The sequence below is a fragment of the Numenius arquata genome, chromosome W (genome assembly GCF_964106895.1).
Source record: "Numenius arquata chromosome W, bNumArq3.hap1.1, whole genome shotgun sequence".
NCBI classification, from domain to species: domain Eukaryota; kingdom Metazoa; phylum Chordata; class Aves; order Charadriiformes; family Scolopacidae; genus Numenius; species Numenius arquata.
The window spans coordinates 1,794,217-1,820,078 of NC_133615.1; the positions used below are offsets into that span (position 1 = coordinate 1,794,217).

The window sequence follows — 25,862 nt, forward strand, 5'->3', positions numbered from 1 at the left end:
TAGAAGGGAAGGAGAATTTTCAGCAATACCTTTTTCAAACCATTCTTCTGCTGCTCAGTTCTTGATCCCGTAACTGCAGTGGGGAACCATCGATTTAGCCGATGAGTTGATTAGGAGGGAGAGCAAGATGCTCACTTGGCACTGTATTTAGGAACATTCCCTGTCACAGCTGAACTGTGTCAGATCCCAAACTGCGCTCTGGCCAACGTGGCAGATGACACCAGGCATGGAAGTATCCAAGCAACCTCACTCTGAGTAGGTCAATTCAGCAGCTAGTCCCGCCAGATTGCCTTTCCAATCAACGGAGCGAGAGGAGCTCTTCCAGAGGTGCTCCAAGATAGGAAGTACTTCTCTCTCTCTGTTGACTGTGTAGAATAGAGACCAGCTTCCTACAGATCTAAATTTGGTACTTGTTAGGTAGCGTGAATACCTTCCTACGGTGTCAACTCCTCACCTTTGCATCCAACTGCTTCTAAAGGTCTCCAGGCTCTTCCATGTGAAGAAGAACTTAGAAGCCTGTAGAAGTAACTGGAAAGGAAGTGGGATAAATCAACCTAGCTGTCCCAGGAGGAGCTACTGCTCTTCCAGAGGACCAAAGGACGCGACCAGACGAGAGAAAGGTGGTGTAGAAGGATCCTAGAGATCTTACCTGCCAGCACTCTGACTTCGGCATCATTCCCAGTTCTCGAACTGGCCGGATTTTTCGCCAGGCACCTGTAGATCCCGCTGTCCCCGTGCTGAACCCTGCTGATCTGTAGAGCTCCGGAGGGCAGGACGGCCACTCGTGGGTCACCGGGACTGGGGGACAAGTCCTCCTGGTTTCGCTGCCAGTGGACCACAGGCATGGGCTCCCCGACAACTTCACACTTCAGCAGGATGGTGTCTCCGGCAAAAGCCGTGACAGAGTCTGTCTGGGAAAGAAACCTCAGTGGTCCTGCAAACACAAGCAAATGAAAAAAAAAAAGCAATTATATAGTTGCTGAAAATAGAATTTGGACACTGTTTCCCTGCTGATTTGGAATCTGTTAATGATCCTGAGTAAATAAATAAATAAATAAATAAATTAGGCGATATTCTGAAAACTACTTGGAGGTTGCTCTAATGGCAGGGTGACTAACGCTTGCCTTTGTAAAATCACGCTCGTTAACAGCAAAGAAAAGATGTGTTATACACACGCAGAGTAACAAACCTACTGAGGATCAACTTCATCAAGATCCAGATTGGCCCATCATGGAATGCAAACTGCTCGGAACGGGGCGGCGTTCAAAGGGAAGAGCCACTAAACCTACGGCAGGTTAGGCAAATGTTAGTCCCATCTTGCCGGGTTTCTCCTTCCTTCCAAATAAAAGGAAAAAGGCTCTCAAAAGCCTCTGCTAAATCAGTTATTTGGGCCCATAATCAAATACATCAAAGGAAGAATGGCCTGTGTGTGGTTTTCCGTGGAATATTTTTAATTTGTGAGATCAGGAGAACAGAGCTGGGAGCTTTAATTGCACGACCCCCAGATGTCCCGGACTCACTCGGTGCAAAAGCACAAGGGCCGTGTCCTTCCTGAGAGACAGGAGAAACACCTGGCCAGGACAGGACATGGTCTGCAAAATTCAAAGTACAAGTGAAAGACGATGTCCAGATCCCAGACTTTATTGGAGGAGAGGAAGAGGAAAGGAAAAAATCAGCCCTCTTTCCAGCCAAGCATGAGAAGGACAAATCAAGAAGACAGGCTGAAGCAACTGCTTGGACCAGGGATGTCCTTGAGATGGTGTGGACATATTTTGGGGACCTCCTCTGGCTCTAGTCCTGCCCAGTCCCCTAGAAATGACTCCACCAGCCCCCAGCCCGGCTGGGCACGCTCACCTTACCAGTAAATACCATCACTCAAAAGGGTGTGCAAACATGCACCAAGTGGTGATAGAGTGAAAAACTTCAAAGACAATACTAGAAGCCACCAAAAAGTACATAGGAACCAAGCACCATTTACATTACGTCAGCCAGGCTTTCAAGAAGGAGCTCTCAGTAGAGGCTGCTGCTGAACTGAGCGAGCAAAGAATAAAGCCCTTGACTTTCCAGACGTTAAAACGCCACCCAAATATTCAACGTATTGAGGAATGATCGCGTATTGGAAAAGCCACTTGAGTGGGAGCCCCACATTCATTCCCTGGTTCGAACGCCTACTTTCTGGTGTGATTTTGGCCCCCCCCACCTCTTGTCTCAGTTCTCCTCCAACACCATGCTCCCGTCTCCCAGAGGATCTCTAAGGATGAGGTCTCTCCCAACCGACGAGCTGTAGCAGGGAAACCCTTTAGCAAGACAAACTGGCTCAGCGAAGGCTTCTTAAAGGCATTTCCACCCGTGAAAAAGAGCCGATGATGTCTGGGATGGGGTATTTCCTAATTATTGTGTTTACACGTTATCCTTACGAACAAAGCGAGGGAAGAAAAAGGCAGTCGTTCCCGACCCCCTCCACCCTCCTTCCAGCGAGGATGCTACTTTCCAGCCAAGCTACTGGCACAGACGCCCAAGTAACAGCTTTTTCACCCCCAGCAAAGCTGGTGCAAGCTAGAAAATAGAAGCCTTCAACACTTCAATTAAAATATATATATATATAAAATTGAAGATAAACGCAGTGTGAACAGTGATGGAAAGCTGTTGAAAACTGCAGACTTTTCCAGGAGGAAAGAGAGCTAAATCTGACATTTTACTGTAAAAACCAGGACTAAAACAATTACCATAAAGGGGCTTTTCTTCCTCGGAAATCCAGTCAATAATCCCAACAGCTTCCTTCCTTAAGCAAGGAAAATAGCAATAAGTATTAGTTCTAGCGCAGACTGACCATTAGCACAGTACCCATCTGGAGCACTGGGACCAGTTCTGGGCTCCCCAGTTCAAGAAGGGCAGGCAACTGCTGGAGAGGGGACAGCAGAGGGCTACAAAGATGCTGAGGGGCCTGGAGCATCTCTCTGATGAGGAAAGGCTGAGGGACTTGGGTCTTTTGAGTCTGGAGAAGAGAAGGCTGAGGAGGGATCTGATCAAGGCCTCTAAATACTTCAAGGGTGGGTGTCAGGAGGATGGGGCCAGTCTTTTTTCAGTGGTGCCCAGGGACAGGACAAGAGGGGACGGGCACAAACTGGAACATGGGAAGTTCCATCTCAACATGAGGAGGAACTTCTTTCCTGTGAGGGTGGCAGAGCCCTGGCAGAGGCTGCCCAGAGAGGTGGTGGAGTCTCCTTCTCTGGAGACATTCCAAACCCACCTGGACACGTTCCTGTGGGACCTGCTCTGGGTGGCCCTGCTTTGGCAGGGGGTTGGACTAGATGATCTCCAGAGGTTCCTTCCAACCCCATATCATTCCGTGATTCTGTGACCTAATCCTAATGTGGATTCACGGCGTGACCTTTTATTCCTCTCGCCATCCCCCTGCCCTGTCTCTGCCCCATCTCCCTTCCTGCAGGTATCCCAGCCCTTTTTCTTTGAAAGCTTAAAAAAAAAAACCATCAGAAAATCAATACATAGCAGATCAGGATGTTACAAAAACCCTTTTGCTTTGCTCCCAAGGAAAAGACACTACCCACCTTTTCCCATGGTTACGTTCAAAATTCATAGAATCACAGAAGGGTTAGAGTTGGGAGGGACCTTAAAGATCATCCAGTTCCAACCCCCCTGCCCTGGGCAGGGACACCTCCACTAGAGCAGGTTGCTCCAAGCCCCATCCAGCCTGGCCTTAAACACTTCCAGGGATGGGGCAGCCACAGCTTCCCTGGGCAAATTCATCCATCTCTCCACAGGACCATAATATACGAGATTTTAAAACTACCAGTGGGGCTTTAGGGCTCTCCTGGTTTACGCCCATTTATTTTAAAGACGGTTTTTTGAAGCTACACGCAGATGTTTGGGTTGTCGGGAGCCGGCTCGAGGGAACGGACCAACAAATACATTGTGACAAAGTCACTTTCCGAGAGGGGACTCTGGAATTAAACGGTGCAGATCCGCTGCGATGGCCAAAAAGGGGGTGCAAGATGCCCCTCTCCCCTGCATTAAACCCAAAACCTAGTTCGGAAACTTAATTGGAAGCGCTCCCCAATTCCGATTTCCCACACAGCCTATATCAGGATCCCCATCTCTCCTTACAGAAGACCCAATTATTAAGCAATTAAAGTTCACTTAATAAAAAAAAGAAAAAAAAAAGCTTATCATTTGGGGGACAGACCGCAGGGTCTGCGACACGTTTAGCTATTAAATATTCAGCAATTTAGTAGCGCTCCGTACAATCCCCCGGAGAAGAACGGCTTTAAATGCTTTGTTTGTTTCAAATTAAAGGCTGCAAGGTTACTTAACACCAAGACAAGACCTTTTTCTTCTTTCTTTTTCTATTTTTTTTTTTTTCTCCCCACTTTTAATTCACATAATAGCTGAAGGGCAAGAAACCAAGGTAATGAAAAGGAGTGATTTCCTTCTGCTTCCTTCAGAAAATAGGAAAGGGAGCGGGCACGGATGAGTGAATCTGGAAATGTAAATATTTTAGAAACTGCTGTCTAATTCTCTCTTCCACGGGCTGGTTTCCAAAAAAGTGCTATACTTTAGTGACTCTATATATTCTTTTTTTTTGTTTCTTCTTGTTTGTTTGCTAAGCTCCCATTTCCAATTCCGAAAAGCTTTGCCCCGAGGAACGGGCGGCAGGAGCATGGGAACGCGACCGCAGGCTCCACCAAATCATCCGAGGGCAGACGTGGCCCTGAGGTTCCTTCCCAGAAACAGGAGCTAAAAAAACCTCCTCCCCTTCTTCTTGCAAACCCCATCTTAAGGGAGAGGAAACCGGACACCTCCCAGGAGCCGGGGGCTCCGATTTTTTGCTTTAGAAGAAACTAATTGGGAGGAAAAAAACCCAAGTTACCATCACGCATTTAGCAATATTTTATAAATTAATTATCGGTACCGTACGGTACCAGGCAGCCGCCCCAAGTCCCGGCTGTCAGCCTAACCAGAAGGATTCCAAGGGAAGGATTTTAATATTACAATTAAAATGAATATTAATAAGAGATTTTATGCCTTCGCATTTTTTATATATGAAATGTGGGCAGTTAAGGTTTATAGAGATGGAAGTTAAACCAATTTACCACGGAGGGCACCTCGGTGTGAAGCGAAAGAGAGGAAGGTGCCTCCTTGTCTGAGAAGCCAAGGATGGAAACCTGCCTGGTGTTTCAAGAGCAGATGAGGCCAGAAGATGACACATCAAGTAATTACAGGTCTATTTACTATCACCTATTTCCAACAGGGAAAAAGTTTAACTGCTCCTCAAACTTCTGACTGATATTGGAAATACAGGAGACCACGGATGATCTCCTTCTTAGCACTCAATTTTCATCAAGTTCACATGTCCAAGCTAAAAATATATAAACACTGTTAATGTGTAATTTATCCTTTATGCCTAAATTAGACCACCCGTCTCCCAAGGCTTCTACCTACTTGGTGCAGGGAATGGGGCTTCCCTCCAGACCGGCAGAGAGGAATCCCCTTCTTGCCTTCACCTGGTGGGGAACCCACAGAGATCACCTACTTTAGGTGACTACGTGTTCCATTGGATTGACACCCAGATGGGATTGATCAATTAAGAGCTCGTGACTACTACAAACAAGGCAGGATGTCTCTTTTTCTTAAATTCTTTTTTAAATACAAACCACACTCGGCATTCTGACAACGCGGAGCATATTTAAATCCCGTCAACCTTCACCCATGGACACAAAGCACCGCAACTCAGACTGCAGTGCTCAGACACGGTCCCCACTGGGAGACACTGGGAGATCAAACACACAGAAATACTCTGTAAAACAGGGAATATGAGGGTCTCTGATAATTATGATTTATGATGCGAACACACGATTGCCTCGATTTCTCCCGCCTCTGGAGATGCATGATAGCAAACGTAACTAGAAGTTAACGTGGCTGTTTGTGACAACGTAAATTATGGGTAATGACAATATAGTCAACATCACATATCATCGAATCATTGAGTGGTTTGAGTTGGAAGGGACCTTAAAGATCATCCAGTTCCAAACCCCTGCCATGGCCAGGGATACCTCCCACCAGACCAGGTTGCTCCAAGCCCCCTCCAACCTGGCCTTGAACCCCTCCAGGGATGGGGCAGCCACAGCTTCTCTGGGCAACCTGGGCCAGGCTCTCACCACCCTCACAGCAAAGAAGTTCTTCCCCAGATCTCATCTCAATCTCCCCTCTTTCAGTGTCAAACCCTTCCCCCTCATCCTATCACTACGCGCCCTTGTAAAAAGCCCCTCTCCAGATTCCTTGTAGGCCCCCTTCAGATACTGGAAGGCTGCCATCATGCGACCAATTGTATCCTAAACTATTCCATCAAAAAATAAGATATTGAAAAGTAACTGAGAACGCAGCACCCTCGGAAAAGAAAACTGGAGCTGTGCAAGTTCAATCTTCTCTTTTCTCGGGTGGTATTTCTGTAGGAGCCCAACAGTAACCCACCGCGGCAGCCCTGTGGAGATACCGAAATGGAGGTGTCTCTGCCGCCGAGCATCCAGCAGCCGCAGCCAAAGGGAGAACAGGCAGAGTTTAACATCTGGAAGTTTGATTTAAGAAGTCAGACTTCAACAAGGATGACCCCGCTCTACGGCCCCGTCTGCAGGAGATAAGGATCGACGTGGGCTTGGCATTCAAATAGTGTACCGAGATCCAAGTAATTACTTACGGAGCACAGCGGCAGGCGAGTCCAAATAGCTCCAGATCAACCAAAGTACAGCTAGTTATATAGTTATGTACACAATTATTTCAATTAATTACTATATGAGTGTGTGTATATATAAAAATCCAAGTGTTTCACAGTCTTTAATTTATATTCTTCTGTAAACAAGAGATAATATCATTGCAATTTCATAGATGAGGAACTGAGGCTCTAAAATACGGGTTAAAATATTGAAAGGCAGCAAAAACATGGCAACTCCCAACCAAGAAGAGTTCCTTGGGCTTTTTAGGGACTTCTGGAATTGATACCGTGACTGATTTGCTCCCTCAAGGTGACAGGAGAAATCCAAGGTAAGCAGAGGTTTGGACCAGGCTTTCCCAAGTTCTTCTGTAAATCTATCAGTGTTTCCTTCCTTTCTATAAAGCTGAGTGGGAGTTTCTTTTGGGGTAGTCAAGAAGGCCAGTGCCATCCTGGGGGGCATCAGGAAGAGGGTGACCAGCAGGTGGAGGGAGGTCATCCTCCCCCTCTGCTCTGCCCTGGGGAGGCCCCAGCTGGAGCACTGGGACCAGTTCTGGGCTCCCCAGTTCAAGAAGGACAGGGAACTGCTGGAGAGGGGACAGCAGAGGGCTACAAAGATGATGAGGGGCCTGGAGCATCTCTCTGATGACGAAAGGCTGAGGGACCTTCTTGGGTCTTTTGAGTCTGGAGAAGAGAAGCCTGAGGGGGGATCTGATCAAGGCCTGTAAATACTTCAAGGGTGGGTGTCAGGAGGATGGGGCCAGGCTTTTTTCAGTGGTGCCCAGGGACAGGACAAGGGAACAGGCACAAACTGGAACATGGGAAGTTCCATCTCAACACGAGGAGGACCTTCTTTGCTGTGAGGGTGTCAGAGCCCTGGAAGAGGCTGCCCAGAGAGGTGGTGGAGTCTCCTTCTCTGGAGACATTCTAACCCCACCTGGACACGTTCCTGTGGGACCTGCTGTGGGTGGCCCTGCTTTGGCAGGGGGTTGGACTGGATGATCTCCAGAGGTCCCTTCCAACCCCATAGCATTCTGTGATTCTGTACTCCCAAACAGAAATACAGCTCAGGGATTAGCCAAGGGGAAGGGGAAAGTTAGGTTTGTGCTGAGTTTGCAGTTTTTCCTGCAGAAAGGAGAAAAAAGTCTCATTAGGGAATGAGCTTAAAGCACAATTCAGGCCTGTGGGCTCTACTGCAAAGGGGTTGCAAACGTCCTTCCTGCAAAAAAAACTTAGGGACCACCCTCAGCTGGTACCCTAAAAACAAACCAAGAAGGGCAGAGTTTAAACAGCCCCTATTATGTTTCATATTCCTTGAACAAGTGTCAAAAAAAAAAAAAAAAAAAAATTATCCACTCCCCGTGCTTTTCTGCCCCCCTCTTCGCCGGTGTCACATCGCTCCTGGACGGAGAAGTGACTCATCCCGCTTCGTGCCAAGGGAATGAATGCGGCTTAGATGTTTTCAGCCAGATTCATCCCGAATTCCCAGCCAAACAAAGCGTCTGGCCTCCCTTCCGGAGAGCCAAACTGCCATAGGTTTTTTAGCCTGCACATTTAAGGGCGAGATAATTATTTCTGCAACTGGTAGTTAGCGTTCCATTATCGACCCGGAAAAATGTATCTTCCTTGCTGTGAAGTCCCTCTAGCCTTCGGCCAGCCCTTCCCAGCTCCAGCGGGAAGGCGGAAAAGGGGCAAATCCCTGCACTTCTCTCTCTCTCTCTCTCTCTGCAGCCTTTCTGGAAGGAGGATAATTTAGTTGACCTCAAATAGTAGCACAGCTCCGCAGGGAATCTCTGTACTGGGTCAGCTTATAACAAAGTCAAAGAAACAAGGCACAGATTTTATAGTTGAGTGTAAAAGCAATAGTGTCTGTATAAATAGATACAGAAGAGAGGATTCAGGGGAGAGGTTAGGCTCAAACACTTAATGCTGAGTTGCAACCCTGATGCTATTTAGCCATGGAAGTGTCCCAGTTCTCCGGGCACCCTCACCTTTTGAGGAAGTTTAAATTCCGGTAGTTCGTTGTTAGATCAGGTTCCAGGAGAGCCCCCATGTCTCCTCTCAAACTACATGGAGAGGAAGGCTCATAGAAACATGGAATGATACGGGGTTGGAAGGGACTTCTGGAGATCATCTAGTCCAACCCCCTGCCAAAGCAGGTCCACCCAGAGCAGGTTGCACAAGAAAGTGTCCAGGCGGGTTTGGAATGTCTCCAGAGAAGGAGACTCCACCACCTCTCTGGGCAGCCTCTTCCAGGGCTCTGACACCCTCACAGGAAAAAAGTTCCTCCTCATGTTGAGATGGAACTTCCCATGTTCCAGTTTGTGCCCATTCCCTCTTGTCCTGTCCCTGGGCACCACTGAAAAAAGACTGGCCCCATCCTCCTGACACCCACCCTTGAAATATTTATAGGCCTTGATCAGATCCCCCCTCAGGCTTCTCTTCTCCAGACTCAAAAGACCCAAGAAGTCCCTCAGCCTTTCCTCATCAGAGAGATGCTCCAGGCCCCTCATCATCTTTGTAGCCCTCTGCTGTCCCCTCTCCAGCAGTTCCCTGTCCTCCTTGAACTGGGGAGCCCAGAACTGGACCCAGTGCTCCAGCTGGGGCCTCCCCAGGGCAGAGCAGAGGGGGAGGATGACCTCCCTCCACCTGCTGGTCACCCTCTTCCTGATGCCCCCCAAGGATGCCACTGGCCTTCTTGGCCACAAGGGCACATTGATCTCAGAAGAAACTGTTCCTCCATCAGCCCTACACTCACACGGACACCTTCACCCAAGTGCTGTTGAACTCCCTGAGGAGGAGACACGAACCATAACTCATGACCGTTCCATGTAGGAAGAAAATTCCCCATTTTCCAGTACAGGGGCACGTTGAGGTCTCCTCCAGCACAGCAATTTTCTCTCCCAGCAGGTACAGTCCATTACAAATATTACAGCACCAATTCTTGGCAGCAATCTAATTCCAACCACGAAAGGCTGGCTGAAGGAAGATGAAGCCGGGAGCTGCCCTTTGATGCCTCTTACCTATCACGGGAAATAAATGAACTTATTATTCTGAAAAAAAACCCTTTTCCCTAACCTGTGTTACCGATGTCAGCTCAGATTATCAAAAAGGCAAGAGTTTTAAAACCTAATTTACTTGTCACCTTTCCCGCGGCTCGCTTGCTGGCTTCGCTCAGCATAACGCATGGAAACAATCTATTTTTTCCATCCCCATATTTACGCTGGAGGGGGATTTTCATCAAGGATTCAGCGCCTCCGTGGTCAGTTCTACTTAGTCTCCGCAGATCTTTCTTTCTGATTTGAAGCACGAGCAGAAAGGTGTAGTGCCTGACTGTCCACACATGCAGGATATGTGCAGAACAACAAAAATCTCAATTTTACACAAATCATTCAAGTACAACCCTCAAGATTGCTTTTCTCTTCGTTCTACAGATTCGTCGGCGTTTCAGAGTTGATGAGAACCAAACCTGTCGTTCTTCAAGATGACGACTTCAAACTATGACCTTCTTATAGCCACAGGCAGAACGTGAATCTCCAGAGCTCCACAACTATAGCTCCCTACGGCTGTTGAGGCACCAGGGTCTATCTAGTTCCTCTCTCACCATTTCTACAACATACAGTTTAAGGGTGTCTCCCTAAGAAGGGCGAAAAAATCATAGGATCACAGAATAGTTTGGGTTGGAAGGGACCTTAAAGACCGGGATAGGACAAGAGGTGCCCAGGGATAGGACAAGAGGAAACGGGCACAAACTTGAACATAAGAAGTTCCATCTCAACATGAGGAGGAACTTCTTTCCTTTGAGGGTGGCAGAGCCCTGGAAGAGGCTGCCCAGAGAGGTGGTGGAGTCTCCTCCTCTGGAGACATTCAAACCCCACCTGGAGACGTTCCTGTGGGACCTGCTCTGGGTGGCCCTGCTTTGGCAGGGGTTTGGACTAGATAATCTCCAGAGGTCCCTTCCAACCCCATATGATTCTGTGACCCTCTAGTTCCAACCCTCTACCCTAGGCAGGGACACCTCCCACTAGACCAGGTTGCTCAAAGTCCTGTCCAACCTGACCTTGAATTTTTCCAGGGATGGGGCATCTCCCACCTCTCTGGGCAACCTGGACCGGTGTCTCACCACCCTCACAGCAAAGAATTCCTTCCTTCTATCGAGCCTGAAAGCACAGCAGATATTCCAAGCAACAAAACTGCTAATATTTACTAAGAAACCTACATGAAATACAGAATCTCTGGGAGGGTAACTCCCTGTCACTCACAATCCACCTGCGTCGGGAGAAGAAATACTACCCTCAATTTTTATCATCCACCGACAAGCCCACCCACTGCTTTGCCCCTGTTAATACACAAATCGGAGCCTGTAAATCTCTTCATCTTCCTGTCGGCCGCTCGTGCCAGCGCTCGTGGCTTGCAGCCAGCGAGCAGAACAGGCTCCCCGCCAGTCGCCAATGAAATCATCAAATCTGCTCCTCAAACAGGAAATAAGCAAGAAGAAAATAGGCCCTTTTCGGTTTTAAGTCGCTGAAGAATCTAAAAAAAAAAAAAAAAAAAAAAACAAAACACAAACCGAAAGGACCACATTTCAAAATTGCTAATTAAAGCAATAAAAAAGCAGGCTCTCTCATTTGCGCGCCACGCACCGGGAGTTCACCGGTGCTACCATCCTTTAGTCCATTATATTTCAAGCCCTGCACTCGGACTGGTGACTTCGCTTTCATAAAGCGCCGCGGAAGCGCCATAAAGATGCCCTGAGCCGACCAGCCACCTCCTGATGTAACAGCCGACAAATGTAACGTGATGTTTTTGTGACTTGCCTCATTTAAGCTATTTGAGAACCACCTTGAAAAGACCTTCGGAGTAATTAAGCGTAACTCCAGCCACACCTCCCAATAAATGAAGAGTCTTCAAGCAGGACAGAGGCATCCGCGGCTCTGGAGGAAGGAAGAAGCCACCGTGGAGTTGCTCCTGCCTCCAACGAGCAGGGATTGCTCCTGGGCCACCACCGAGTTAAGTGGTACCATGGGACAACAACAGCCAGAGGCAAAACCCTGTGGAATCGGTGCCGAATGCACACCCAAACCGTTACCCAAGTGAAGCTTGCAGGGCAGGACAGTACTGGTTACCCCAGCAGACCCAGTAAGGGTTGGTGTGGTCTACCAGACTACCACAAACCTCTCTGTCATGCAAACCCCATCCACTGCGGCTTCTGTCTGCTTTGAGCCTCATCTTTCCAAAATCCAAAATGCCTAACGCGATGTGAACTGTGGTTTATTCTCCAACGATGGCAGCAGATGTTTCTGATGGGACCGACCAGTTCTGACACATCGAAGGTCAAGCTCTTCAGAGAAAGGAGGGGTAGGACTCTGCTGCCAGGAATAACAAACAGCAGAGACAACCTTTATGTATGTTCCCTTCCCCAATCCAGCTCATGGACTATCCTTCTACGAGCTTTGAAGAGACAGAACATAGAAATTACTACTAATAGTGCAACTCACAGCAAAAAGCTTCTTCTCTGCTCCCTCCTCCACTGACTATCCATAAAAGACCAAATCAAGTTCAAGGTCTCAGCCCTCGAGTTCAAGGCGCTTAATGTCACACGGTTAAATACCTATTGAAAGAAAAGATCAATTCAGACCTCTCCATTCTCCAACACCACTCATCTTCAGCAAAGGGTCATCTCCTTTCTGCTGGAGACCAGCCTTTCTCAAGGACCAGGGCAGACCGTGGGGCAAACTCTCGCAAAAAGAAAGATTCATCAGAGATTTCAGAAGCTTCTGATGCGAGCACGAGGGGAAATTTATTTTAACTCATGGAGTGCAAGCATAGGGCATCTCCAACGCGCAGGACACAGTGTAAGCGTGCGAGGTACGTGTGGATCTTCCATAAACCCCTGAACGCACAGAAAGAGGAGACAAGATGGAGAAGGACAGACAGGACAAGAGGGGACAGGCACAAACTGGAACATGGGAAGTTCCATATCAACATGAGGAGGAACTTTCCTGTGAGGGTGGCAGAGCCCTGGAAGAGGCTGCCCAGAGAGGTGGTGGAGTCTCTTTCTCTGGAGACATTCCAACCCCACCTGGACATGTTCCTGTGGGACCTGTTCTGGGTGGACCTGCTTTGGCAGGGGGTTGGACTAGATGATCTCCAGAGGTTCCTTCCAACCCCGTATCATTCTATGATTCTGTGACTGTGCAAGGTGGTGACAAAAAAATGAAGAAGATGGGGAATACTGGAGTAGAAGATGCAAATGCAGCACCTGAGAAGTTCTGGCTCCTGTCCATGTTATATACTTTCAGATTTTTTTTATACTTTCAGGGTTTGTTTCAGGTGGGCATCCATTTCCATGGCTTTCCAGGGGCAGGACATGCCACTAGCGATTAAAGGGACACTACAGGTCAGGGAACTTTGTTTGGACAAACTTCCAAGAGCATGACCATCAAGCCTTTGACTCCACAAGAGCAGGCTGGGAATATCTTCCATCATTAATAAAGATGAGACCAAGGGGATGTTTAGACGTTGTACGCAAACCCACAGGGTAGGAAGCAACTCAATCCCTGATCGATTTAACTACGCCAAAGGAGGGATTCATTCCTCTCAAGTGCTGCAACATAGTTCAAAAGATGAGGAAAAACCACCCAAAACCCCTGAAAGTTTATCTTCTCTACACCATTATCTGACACGATGCAGGAAAACATGCTTTAGTTCTGTCTCCTCTCCTTCTCCATTGAGAAGCTTCAAAGCATTTCCATCAACTTATTTATCGTACCCGCTTCCCGGTGGATTTTTTTACAGCGCGTTGTGAGCACCATGAGCGTGACTTTGAATCCCTGAAAGGTGGGAATTCCCCTCAGCCCATGGTCAACCATGGTCCTACAAGGACCGGCGACGCGTCTGGAGATGCCACATTTCACCCATGGGACATCTCATCACCTCAAGCACCTAAATCCTCTCTTCTTACATCCTCTGCGCACCGGGACATCAACTACAGGATATTTCACCCGACAGCAAAAAAAAAAAAAAAAAAAACCACACATAGAGAAAATTAGAGAGAGAAAAAATTAATTGGAAAAGCGGTTCTGACAGATTACGCGTGATGCCGCGGTGCCCATCCAAAAAAAGAAAACCAACCAAACAACTCAAAGTCACGCAGCACACAACATGTCAGAAATAATACGAGACTTAAATGAGACATTAAATGGGATGTTAAATGATTTTATTATTTTTTTTTTTTTCCCCTCAGTTGGTTAACGCTTTTGGAACTTGGTTTCGTGTTTTTAAGGTCTTTCACTTCGGTTATATTCTTTCCCCTTAGAGCATAAACCCTGTGTTTTCTGCTAATGATAAGGATTCCCAAAGCTAAGGTTTAAGGATAAAATAGCACACACCCTCCACCCCAAGTTATCGGGATTGTGCCCCAAATACAAGAATTGGCTATTTTTTATTTTTTTTTTTTAATTATACTGGCTAGAAGGTGGTTGTTTTTTTTTAATTTATCTTCAAGGACAAATTGCCCCAGCACGTGATCCATACAAGGGAAGAAATTCACACACTACGCAGCCGAACACGCAAGAATCGGGTTATAATTGTTCTACCATCCCAGGTCGCAATATTTTTCTATAATAATCAATTCCTCGTAAGCCCATAGTATTTTATTTACGGAAGATCTACTTAAATGTCCTTTTCCACGCATTAGGATTCAGCCTCCACCCTCTTTTCCCAACCGTTAAAATGAACAAAATTATTATTGCCCCTAAACCGCAAAAAATCAGTGGCTTCCTCAGGAAAAGCAACGAAAACCAGGGAGGAATTTGCAGACCCAACTGGCATTTTATTGAACATTAGCAGGCAACCCTAAATCACCGGCTCCCCTCGGGTAGAAGTAACCATTTAGCAGCAGCGGTATTCCTGTTACAGCAATTCCCGGGGGCCTCAGGAGGTTTTACGGCTCCGATATTCCCGTTATTACACGCAGACAGGACCGGTTCAATGCAGTGTAGGCACAGGGCGCCCCACGTAGAAGTGGAAAGAATAAGCAAAGTGGAAGAAAACGGAGGTTACTGCTGGTTAACGTTGTACCGCGCCATCAAAATACTCCTGAGCAAAGGTCAAAGCCAGACACGGGGAGAGAAAATTAGGCAAAATCTGTACGTCCTCATAAATGGACATTAGAAAGCCCAGAAAGCCCCCCACACCCTGGGCTGCATCCCCAGCAGCGTGGCCAGCAGGGTGAGGGGAGCAGATTCTGCCCCTCTGCTCCACTCTGGGGAGACCCCCCCACCCAGTGCTGCCTCCAGCTCTGGGGCCACCAACAGCAGAAGGACATGGACCTGGTGGAGAAGTGCCAAAGGAGGCCACAGAGATGCTGGGAGGGCTGGAGCCCCTCTGCTGTGAGGACAGGCTGAGAGAGTTGGGGGGGTTCAGCCTGGAGAAGAGAAGGCTCCGGGGAGACCTTAGAGCCCCTTCCAGTCCCTCAAGGGGCTCCAGGAAAGCTGGGGAGGGACTCTGGATCAGGGAGGGGAGCCATAGGAGGAGGGGGAAGGGTTTGACACTGAAAGAGGGGAGATTGAGATGAGATCTGGGGAAGAACTTCTTTGCTGTGAGGGTGGTGAGACCCTGGCCCAGGTTGCCCAGAGAAGCTGTGGCTGCCCCATCCCTGGAGGGGTTCAAGGCCAGGTCGGAAGGGGCTTGGAGCAACCTGGTCTGGTGGGAGGTGTCCCTGCTCATGGAATGGGCAGAACTAGATGATCTTTAAGGTCCTTTTCCAACCTTTTATTCTACAGCATATAAAGCGTATGCTGTGCTACCATGGTAGCTTCTACCTCAAACTTCAGCCCTTCAGGAAGCCGGGGCAGAGGAGAGCTCACCCTCTGCTCCCCATCAGCTGCGGAATGGTGCAAAACAGCCTCTTTACCTCCTCCCACCCTTCCTGGGCTCTAAGTTCCTGGCCCCTATCTGTGGAAAGACAAAGTCATCTGCTTAAAGCACAACGATTGAAGTTGGCTTGTTTGATGGTGGCAGAAGGGCAAATGGTTCCTACCACCAGGTACAGCTGGAACGCTGCACAGAAACTGGCCCTTACTGTTTTCCAGCTCACATCTGCCATTTCTTGTCGAAGCGAGTCTGCGTAGCGTGGACAGAACAGAAATAGCGAGTGAAAGCCCTGCAGATTCACTGCCTTGAAGACAAGCAACAGGCATTTTAGCAATAGCCTGGGAAAAAAATATTTGAAAGTAGGAAGAGATATTTGGAAGAGCAGGAGAAAAAGTATTGAAATTATACCAGGAGAAACCATCTAACACCAATTCATAAACTGCAGAATAATCCAGTCCCCGATGCTTTCCTGCAGGCTTTATCTTCCGCTGGCACGTGTCCTCCCACGGAGCATCCTCTCCCTCCCCTTTCCACGGGGACCACGTAAGGACTGACAAGGTTACCTCGGGCTTTACCGCACGTGCCATTTTAATTCACAAAATTAAATTCACCATCCAGCACAACAGGAGTGACCAACGTACCCCCTTCCCGACCGCGCTGCCCCACAGCAGGCGAGGAAGAGGAAGAAGAGGGTGGGATCTGGCCAAAAAACCATACGTGCTTAGAGTCCTGGCCATCTCAGTCTCAGGAGATGGAACCCTCTCCTGGCTCCCAGGAAAAGCCACTGGCTACTCTTCGAAGTCTTGTATGCAAGGAGTCAAATCCCGCTTTATTTATGGACATATTCTCAATGACTTAAGTGCTACTGACTTTAACGCGATGCTCCTTTCTATCACGGGCTGGTTTCTTGCCCGTAGCACCAACAAACCTCTGCTGATAAAATGGTCTGTTCTGACAGGGCTTAGCCCTTCTCTGAAAGAAGAAAAAAAAAAAAAGATAAGGACGATAACGGCAATAACATCGCTGAAAAGCAGAGTCCATTAAAATGCAGCAACCTGCTAGCTCCGTCCGGAATATTACAGCCTTGTCGTGCTTTACCGCAAATCTCGGCTAAATCAGCGGTGGCCTTCAGCACCGATAAGCAACTGGAATATTTCAGAGGCGTAGCATCTCCCCGCTTCACCTTCGCTTTTCATCAGAGGGGACATCCAACCAAACCGCCCCAGCGTTCGCGTTTTGGGCACCGTTATCCTCATTTCCCCTCCTTCTTTACGGCCGTAGAGAGAATACTATACGCTCCGTGTCCGCATTCCCCTGCTCCGTATGGAGGGGTTAGACGAGGATATATTGCCGTGGTACTAGAGGTTCTTAGCGTGAACATAAAGGAAGCTGACCCCAAGTGCAGCTTGGGTCAATTCAGAGGAGAAAATGGTACAACGTGGGAAAAGCAGGTTTTTTTCCCTTCCCTTCCCCGAGCGGGAACGGCAGCATTTGGGAAAGGAGCTGCTCCAAAATCAGCCTTCTGACCTCAAAAAGGATGCTAAATGCAAATAAGAGAGAGAAAACAAGACGAGAGTAGTTAAAAGGCACGGTGGCAGCTTTTCAGCTTTTGCAGGTAATACGCGGTGCATTCACACAAGGCTATTTATCCACTGATCTCAAAATATTTTATAAAGTGTTAATTGACTCACCAAGCTTCGCAATTTTCCCCTGGGAGAAAAAGTAAAAACATCATTTACATCACGCGAGAGCTTCTTGGGAATTTTTCAGGGTGATGGTTTCTCAGCATGATTTTTCACATGGCTGCCCCATCCCTGGAGGGGTTCAAGGCCAGGTTGGAGGGGGCTTGGAGCAACCTGGTCTGGTGGGAGGTGTCCCTGCCCATGGCAAGGGGTAGAACTCGATGATCTTTAAGGTCCCTTTCAACCCAAACCATTCTGCAGAGGGCAGACCCGGACATTGCTGAGGCCCCATCGGCTCCTCCTGCCCACCACCTCACAGGTAGGTCAGCAGCTGCAAGGCCAACGCTACTGAGCCCTGCCACGCAATTTATTCCAAGACAGAGACCTTGTGTGTGTCCCCAGGACCCCTCTCAACATCACAAGTCTACAAGCACCAACGCCAGAAACATCACAAGGCAAGACGTGGACAGGCTGGCGAGTTGGGTGGAGAGGAACCTAGTGAAGTTCTACAAGGGCAAGTGTAGGGTGCTGCACCTGGGGAGGAATAACCCCCTGCACCAGGACAGGTTGGGGGTGACCTGCTGGAGAGCAGCTCTGAGGAAAAAGTCCTGGGAGTCCTGGTGGACAAGTTGCCTGTGAGCCAGCAATGTTCCCTTATGCCCAAGAAGGTCAGTGGTCTCCTGTGGGACATTGAAAAGAGCATGGCCAGCAGGTCAAGGGAGGTCATCCGCCTCCTCTGCTCTGCCCTGGGGAGGCCCCAGCTGGAGCACTGGGACCAGTTCTGGGCTCCCCACTTCCAGAAGGACAGGGAACTGCTGGAGAGGGGACAGCAGAGGGCTACAAAGACGATGAGGGGCCTGGAGCATCTCTCTGATGAGGAAAGGCTGAGAGATCTGGGGGTGTTCAGCCTGGAGAAGAGAAGACTGAGAGGGGACCTCATCAATACCGAGCAATAGCTAAAGGCCAGGTGGCAAGAGGATGGGGCCAGACTCTTCTCAGTGGTGCCCAGTGACAGGACAAGGGGCAACGGGCACAAACTGGACCATGGGAAATTCCAGGAAACTTTGAAGGTGCCAGAGCCCTGGAAGAGGCTGCCCAAAGAGGTGGTGGAGTCTTCTTCTCTGGAGATAGTCAAACCCACCTGAACACATACCTGTCCAACCTGCTCTGGGTGACCCTGCTTTGGCAGGGGGTTGGACCAGATCCAATTTCTATCTCAAAACCAAAGGAAGAAGAAAAAAAATAAAGATTTTTCTATTCAAGACGCTTAACTCGGGGGGTACCTACCTCCCAGTCACTGCCAAACGACGGTGCCTATTGTGTGACAATTAACTTGCAATTAAAAGCCAGAAACACGCTGCTCAGGTCGTGCTGTTCGCTGGCACCTGCCAGAAGGCAGAAATCCCCACGTCCCAGAAACGCCGGAGCGATAGGCACAGGGAAGGGGGAAGTTTGCTTCCAATTTGCTCTTGGCACAAATCCCACCCCGGCCGGCAGCGAGAGCCGCCGCATTCGACCACAGGGAAACAGTAGGACCAAGGAAATCCAAAGCTAAAACACAGCCGGATACCTCGCCATTTAATTTTATCTTTATCATTTTGCAGGAAATGAAATTTTCCTTGACATTTTGCAATCACATTCTGCATTCGCTCTCCTCGATCCTCATCTTAAAAACCCAGAAAGGATGTACAAAAGCAGCATTCCCTGGCTCTGGAGCACGCGATGGATAAACATACTTCTATACCCCAACCTCCAAAAGTACCTTTTTTTTAAATTGGAAATGCTCTTTTACCATGAATATGGAACATTGCCACAGGTTTGAGTTAAGAAAGGGAAGAAGTACGATTATGCTGTTCTAATGCCAGATCAAATATAAGTGTTATTGCAAGGGCTGGCAGATAAAGGTTTCTAGTTCAGAAAACACAAAGTTAGAACTACTGAAAATAAAAATCAAACTGCAAGACCTTGCTCCAGAACTTCGGGTATCCATAACTCAGATTAAAAACCTGTGACCTAGTGGACAAAAGGATGACCGTGAGCCAGCAATGTGCCCTTGTGGCCAAGAAGGCCAATGGCATCCTGGGGGGCATCAGGAAGAGGGTGACCAGCAGGTGGAGGGAGGTCATCCTCCCCCTCTGCTCTGCCCTGGGGAGGCCCCAGCTGGAGCACTGGGACCAGTTCTGGGCTCCCCAGTTCCAGAAGCACAGGCAACTGCTGGAGAGGGGACAGCAGAGGGCTACAAAGATGCTGAGGGGCCTGGAGCATCTCTCTGATGAGGAAAGGCTGAGGGACTTCTTGGGTCTTTTGAGTCTGGAGAAGAGAAGCCTGAGGGGGGATCTGATCAAGGCCTCTAAATACTTCAAGGGTGGGTGTCAGGAGGATGGGGCCAGGCTTTTTTCAGTGGTGCCCAGGGACAGGACAAGAGGGAATGGGCACAAACTTGAACATGGGAAGTTCCATCTCAACATGAGGAGGAACTTCTTTCCCGTGAGGGTGTCAGAGCCCTGGAAGAGGCTGCCCAGAGAGGTGGTGGAGTCTCCTTCTCTGGAGACATTCCAAACCCGCCTGGACACGTTCCTGTGGGACCTGCTGTGGGTGGCCCTGCTTTGGCAGGGGGTTGGGTTCCCAACCCCTTCCCCATCCCCAACCCCAAAGTCACACACGTACACCCTCTTGCCTTTACCACAGCAGAGGTGCTTCTTGTCAAATTAGCTTTAAATCAACCAAAACATTCCAAAGTCACCAGGAGGAAGGCAAAAACACATCTGTAATGTCGCTTTCTTAGGAAAACTGAAAAAAAAAAAAAAAGGAATACACGCTATTCAGCATCTGCCAACACACCACCATCTTCACCTTCGAAATTCCCTAGTCCCTTTCTGTATTTCACCGGAAAAGAACAACGCGTCACCACACTTCACAACCAAATCAAACTTCAGAAGGTGCAGCTAATTGTTCCCTGAAATAAAAAACCTAAAATATTACAATTTCTCTTTATTTCTTCCCGATATATTTAATATATCTCGCAATATATTCAATTACGTGCCCCTTTAAGCAAGAATTTAGTTATTTACACTCAACGTTGAGTTCTTTAACTGCAAGATGATTATTATTATTATTATTACTTTCTTATTGGTACTTATTTGGCTCATTAGAGCTCTAATCACTTTTCTTTGTCTCGGGGAGAGCTGATAACCTTTTTAATGACTTTTCTAGTAGTATTTTTTTTTTTTTTACTCTGCTTTTAAGACAAGACTTTCCTCCCCCCAGAAGGTGGACACGCAGCATGTCAGACACCCATGAAGGTTCCGCAGCCCTCAGCATCCCCTAGAGCACAGGTTTCCATAGGGAACCAGGGCATCCCGTGGCACGACGGGCCACTAAATTCCCAGCCAGGTGGTTACGGAAGGAGCTTCCAAACAAATTGCCCCTCATCACGCTTGGTGACGGCTCAGGACATCAACCCTAAGTCATATTCATTGCTCCTTAAGACTACAATATTTGATTTTAATTATACAATGTATCACAGAAGCATCTAGGAAGGAACCAGTCTAACTCCATCCAGCTTATATCTTCTTAATGCTCCAGCCGTATCAGCGCCAGGACACTCACAGAATCCTGCCTGAAGGGTTGCAATATTTTAAGAGGCAGCAAATCACGTACCCGAGTCTTCGCAGGAGTATATATGTTAAGATTACGATCTCTATTATTTCCAAAACAAATACAGGAAAACCGCAGAGTAATTTGGTTAGCGCAGTTATCATCCTCATATTTTGTAAGAGAAGTCACTAAAACCCCGTTTTACAGCTCCATCTGTATCAATAACACATCTGTACATCACACGGCTTCCTATTAGCACCAAAACTTCGCGGCGAAATTTGCTTTATTTGTTTTGCCCAAGCACTGTTTATGTCCCTATAGCTATTACCAGCAGAACACAGACTTCTCCCCCCCCCACCCCACCCCCAGCCTTCTCGCAAAACTTTTTATTTAAATCAGCGTTCCGAAGGCAGAAACACCCAGGGAATATATTACTCTAATCCTGAAGTGGTTCATAGTCTGAGTTTTTAATAAGAGAACAAGGCTACCACTGCTCACGGGGAACAGTTCCCAACGTCCTTCCACTGAACACAATTTAATCCCTTCTGTGGTCCCACCGAAGTCACCGCAGCGAGGATTAATACTTTGCGGAAATAAAGGTGGCAGAATATCTGGAGAAACATAGTAAATGCCTGCTTTGTTGTTCTGCAGACAATTTATTTTCTGTAAACCGATAAAAAAAAAAACCCTCAGCAGTGGGAGTTGGGCAGGAGGGGCTGGAGTAGACAAGAGCTCAACATTTATTATAAAGTAGATATTAGTCCTCATTGACTGCTTCTGGGCTGAAGATGCATTTACCTTCTGTAAATGGCTGTGCTGCCGTACAGCGAGACCTGGGCAGGCTGGAGAGCTGGGGAGAGAGGAACCTGATGAACTTCAAAAAAGGCAAGTGTAGGGTGCTGCACCTGGGGAGGAATAAACCCCCTGCACCAGGACAGGTTGGGGGTGACCTGCTGGAGAGCAGCTCTGAGGAGAAAGACCTGGGAGTCCTGGTGGACACCAGGATGCCCATGAGCCAGCAATGTGCCCTTGTGGCCAAGAAGGCCAGTGGCATCCTGGGGGGCATCAGGAAGAGTGTGGCCAGCAGGTGGAGGGAGGTCATCCTCCCCCTCTGCTCTGCCCTGGGGAGGCCCCAGCTGGAGCACTGGGACCAGTTCTGGGCTCCCCAGTTCAAGAAGGACAGGGAACTGCTGGAGAGGGGACAGCAGAGGGCTACAAAGATGCTGAGGGGCCTGGAGCATCTCTCTGATGAGGAAAGGCTGAGGGACTTCTTGGGTCTCTTGAGTCTGGAGAAGAGAAGGCTGAGGGGGGATCTGATCAAGGCCTATAAATACTTCACGGGTGGGTGTCAGGAGGATGGGGCCAGTCTTCTTTCAGTGGTGCCCAGGGACAGGACAAGAGGGGATGGGCACAAACTGGAACATGGGAAGTTCCATCTCAACATGAGGAGGAACTTGTTTCCTGTGAGGGTGTCAGAGCCCTGGAAGAGGCTGCCCAGAGAGGTGGTGGAGTCTCCTTCTCTGGACACATTCCTGTGGGACCTGCTCTGGGTGGACCTGCTTTGGCAGGGGCTTGGACTAGATGATCTCCAGAGGTCCCTTCCAACCCCATGTGACTCTGTGATTCTGCCCCAGGGGAATTTTTAGCAACTGCTGATCCGGGAAGGATTAGGGACTGACGGTGAAGACACCAGACTTGTATCTTCAGTAGCTTCCCTCCGCCGGTGACATCCCCAGCAACCCTGGGGGACATGATTCCCACCAGAATCACCGACAACGACATCCCAGACTAGTTTTACACAATCACTTCTTTATCCCTTAACATAACATTTAACCCCGCTTTTTCTTATTTTTTTTTTAATAAGAAACCGAACAGCTTATTCATTAACGACTCTTCCAAGCTAATTAAGATGAAACTCCCCCTTGTCATCCACCAAGCCATCAAACCATCAGTTTCTTTTCAAACAAATCTGCACTGAAGGCAAAAATAAAAGCTGATTTAAGTTAAATAAAGAAAAAAGGAGGGTCCAAGGTAGCGATTTAAAGCACCTGAAATCATTCAAATATTTAACATATAGACAAGTATGAACAGACAAGATGGTCAGGGACTTAAAAGTCAGGGAAAGAGCCATAAGAATGAAAATGTGAGTCAAAATAGTTGTTATCATCATAGATATTATATATTATAGATAATGTATTATGATGATGTCTGCAGACCACGGTGCTGGGGCCACACAGCATCCCTGGCTGGATTCTCAGCCACAAACCAGCATGGGATTTTTCTGGGAGAGTCCATAATTAGCAAAAAAACACCATTAATTTTGAAAAAAAAATAAATTTACCATGATTAGTGCAGAAGGCTTTTCAGAGACAGGAATTCCAGCTGAATTATCACTACTTCCTAGACATAACCAGAGCACTGTGGATGCCAGAGGGTGCCAGTGCCGTTGCCTGCGGGTGCACAAGAATCTCTGGGGCCACCAAGGACAAGGTCTGCTCCACTGCTGGAGGTGACACTGGGAACTGCCACATCTTGAGCCATGAAGATGCTGCGAGGGCTGGAGCCCCTCTGCTGTGAGGACAGGCTGAGAGAGTTGGGGGGGTTCAGCCTGGAGAAGAGAAGGCTCCGGGGAGACCGTAGAGCCCCTTCCAGTCCCTCAAGGGGCTCCAGGAGAGATGGGGAGGGACTCGTGATCAGGGAGGGGAGCCATAGGAGGAGGGGGAAGGGTTTGACACTGAAAGAGGGGAGATTGAGATGAGATCTGGGGAAGAAATTCTTTGCTGTGAGGGTGGTGAGAGCCTGGCCCAGGTTGCCCAGAGAAGCTGGAGGGGTTCAAGGCCAGGTTGGAGGGGGCTTTGAGCAACCTGGTCTGGTGGAGGTGTCCCTGCCCAGGGTAGGTGGTGGGACTGGATGGTCTTTAAGGTCCTTTCCAACCCAAACCATTCTGTGATTCTATTAACAGCACAGCTCAGGTCTCAGCCTTTGGGTTCTCAGCTGGTTTTGCTCAGTACCGTTCCTCTCCCAACCCAAAAAAATCTCAGAGAGGGACTTCCCACCCCCTGGGGTTTTTTTTTCATGCGTTTCCCTCCTATTCACAGATGTGCTCCTTCAAGAACATTATTTACTGTTTTCTCCTTCACCGCCTCTGACAATACCAACAAATGTATTAACTTCCCAAACCAAACACAGATGTCACGTTAGAAAGGCAGCGTGTGAACAAAGTCACTGTGGAAACAGAGATATTAATCACCAGGAGCAGTTTGGAAATAGAGACATAACTAAAATGACATTGATGAGACTGAGCCACTTCGAACTACCAAAACAAAAATACTCAAGCTTTCCAACAATTTTAACAGCATCTAACTTTCTTCTCTCTCCTTTTTTTTTTTTGTTTTTAATGTAAAATTTTACACTGGAAACTCATTTTATGCTAAAACACCATCCTACCAACCCTCGCGCCATTCAAGTACCCAGCAATTTTATGGAACATTGAAAGGAGGTTCATATTTTCTGTAAACAGTCTTTCCCCCTATATTTATTAAATAGATATTTTTCAGGCTGCACAGCTATTACAGAGAACACCTGAGCTTTGCATGCTGAAAGCACCCAGCTCGTTTCTCTGTTCGAAGATAATTTGGGGGCTCGGGGATACTGTGGAAACAAGTGAAGAAGTCACCAGAAGCCTTTTCATAAGAGAAGGGGGAGAATTTAATTTGGAAAGATACGACTGTGAAGCAGAAGTTAAATTGGATCTTCTAAGTAAAGACATTTGGTCACAGAGTCGAACGTCGACTCCGCATCTGGCTAAGGGCCCAGTGCTTACTCTGCCTCATAATTTTAATGTGATGTATCAAGTCCTAATTTTTATCAAGACGTGAACTCGTGCTGAACTTCAGTTAGCAAATTCCAGAAGTTTTACTGTACCCACGGGACGAGAGCTGGTTTTGACACGAGGCTCCTTGGAGGTTTTTCCTGGCACACAGCGGCATACGCACATATCCGCACCCCTCCTGCTCGGTATCAAAATCATCTGTTTACCCTCATTAATTGGTAATTTATTGCCCATGCCTTAGGCAAAATAAAACAGTATATTTCTAAAGTCATCCTAATGAAATGACCTCTCTTGAAAAACCTTAACTAAAAAAAAAAAAAAAAGACTGCTGAAAGTCTACTGACGCAGCCTTAAAATCATCGTTAGACTGTGAATAACCAGTTAAAATATTACTAGGAATCTAATTTCAAAACAGATTTTAAAGTTATAGACTACTTATGTTTAGGAGTTATTGAAGTGATAAGTACCTAAATTAATTAACTGCCCTCCCTAAGAACTGGGAGTACCTCCAGGTCTTGCAAAGAATCACAGCCGCGCTTCTATAGAAAATACAACCTAAAATCCTTCCCCAACGAACAAATCTCAGAGATGCCTTCTCATAATTTAAGTTTAAACACAGAAATAAATCCCAGGCACAGCCGTCTCACATCGCTATTCAGTAACTGGAACTTTTAACCTAAACAGCTAAATATAATACGGGTGTGGAAGAACATCCCAAGCCAGACCCAGCAGAGCCCCATGGGATCCAGGAACCGTGGAGGTGGGTATCCCACATGGGGACATGGTTGGGAGCAAGAAGGGGACTACTGGGAATTAAATTTAAATTGGGTTTTGTTTCACTATAATAGTGGAGTTCACAAAGGTCCCCTCTAACTGGGGACCACATCTTTGATGGTCCCCCTCACCGTAAAAGCAGCAGAGACTGACACGGTGGCAGCGGCAGGAGCACATCACAGAAACACAGACTAGCAGGGGTTGGAAGGGACCTCTGGAGATCATCTAGTCCAAGCCCCTGCCAAAGCAGGGTCACCCAGAGCAGGTTGGACCGGAATACATCCAGGTGGGGTTTGAACATCTCCAGAGAAGGAGACTCCACCACCTCTCTGGGCAGCCTCTTCCAGGGCTCTGCCACCCTCACAGGAAAGAAGTT

At 47.9% G+C, this 25,862-nt stretch overlaps 1 protein-coding gene across 1 annotated transcript in view; it reads right to left on the minus strand.

Annotated features, from left to right (window-relative positions):
• The window catches only part of LOC141476561 (netrin receptor DCC), a 581,575-nt gene that overhangs the window by 296,282 nt on the left and 259,431 nt on the right, over nucleotides 1-25,862 (minus strand). The window contains exon 3 of the mRNA XM_074165252.1: nucleotides 650-934. Coding sequence (XP_074021353.1) covers nucleotides 650-934 — 285 coding nt within the window. The remainder of the gene's footprint in view (nucleotides 1-649; nucleotides 935-25,862) is intronic.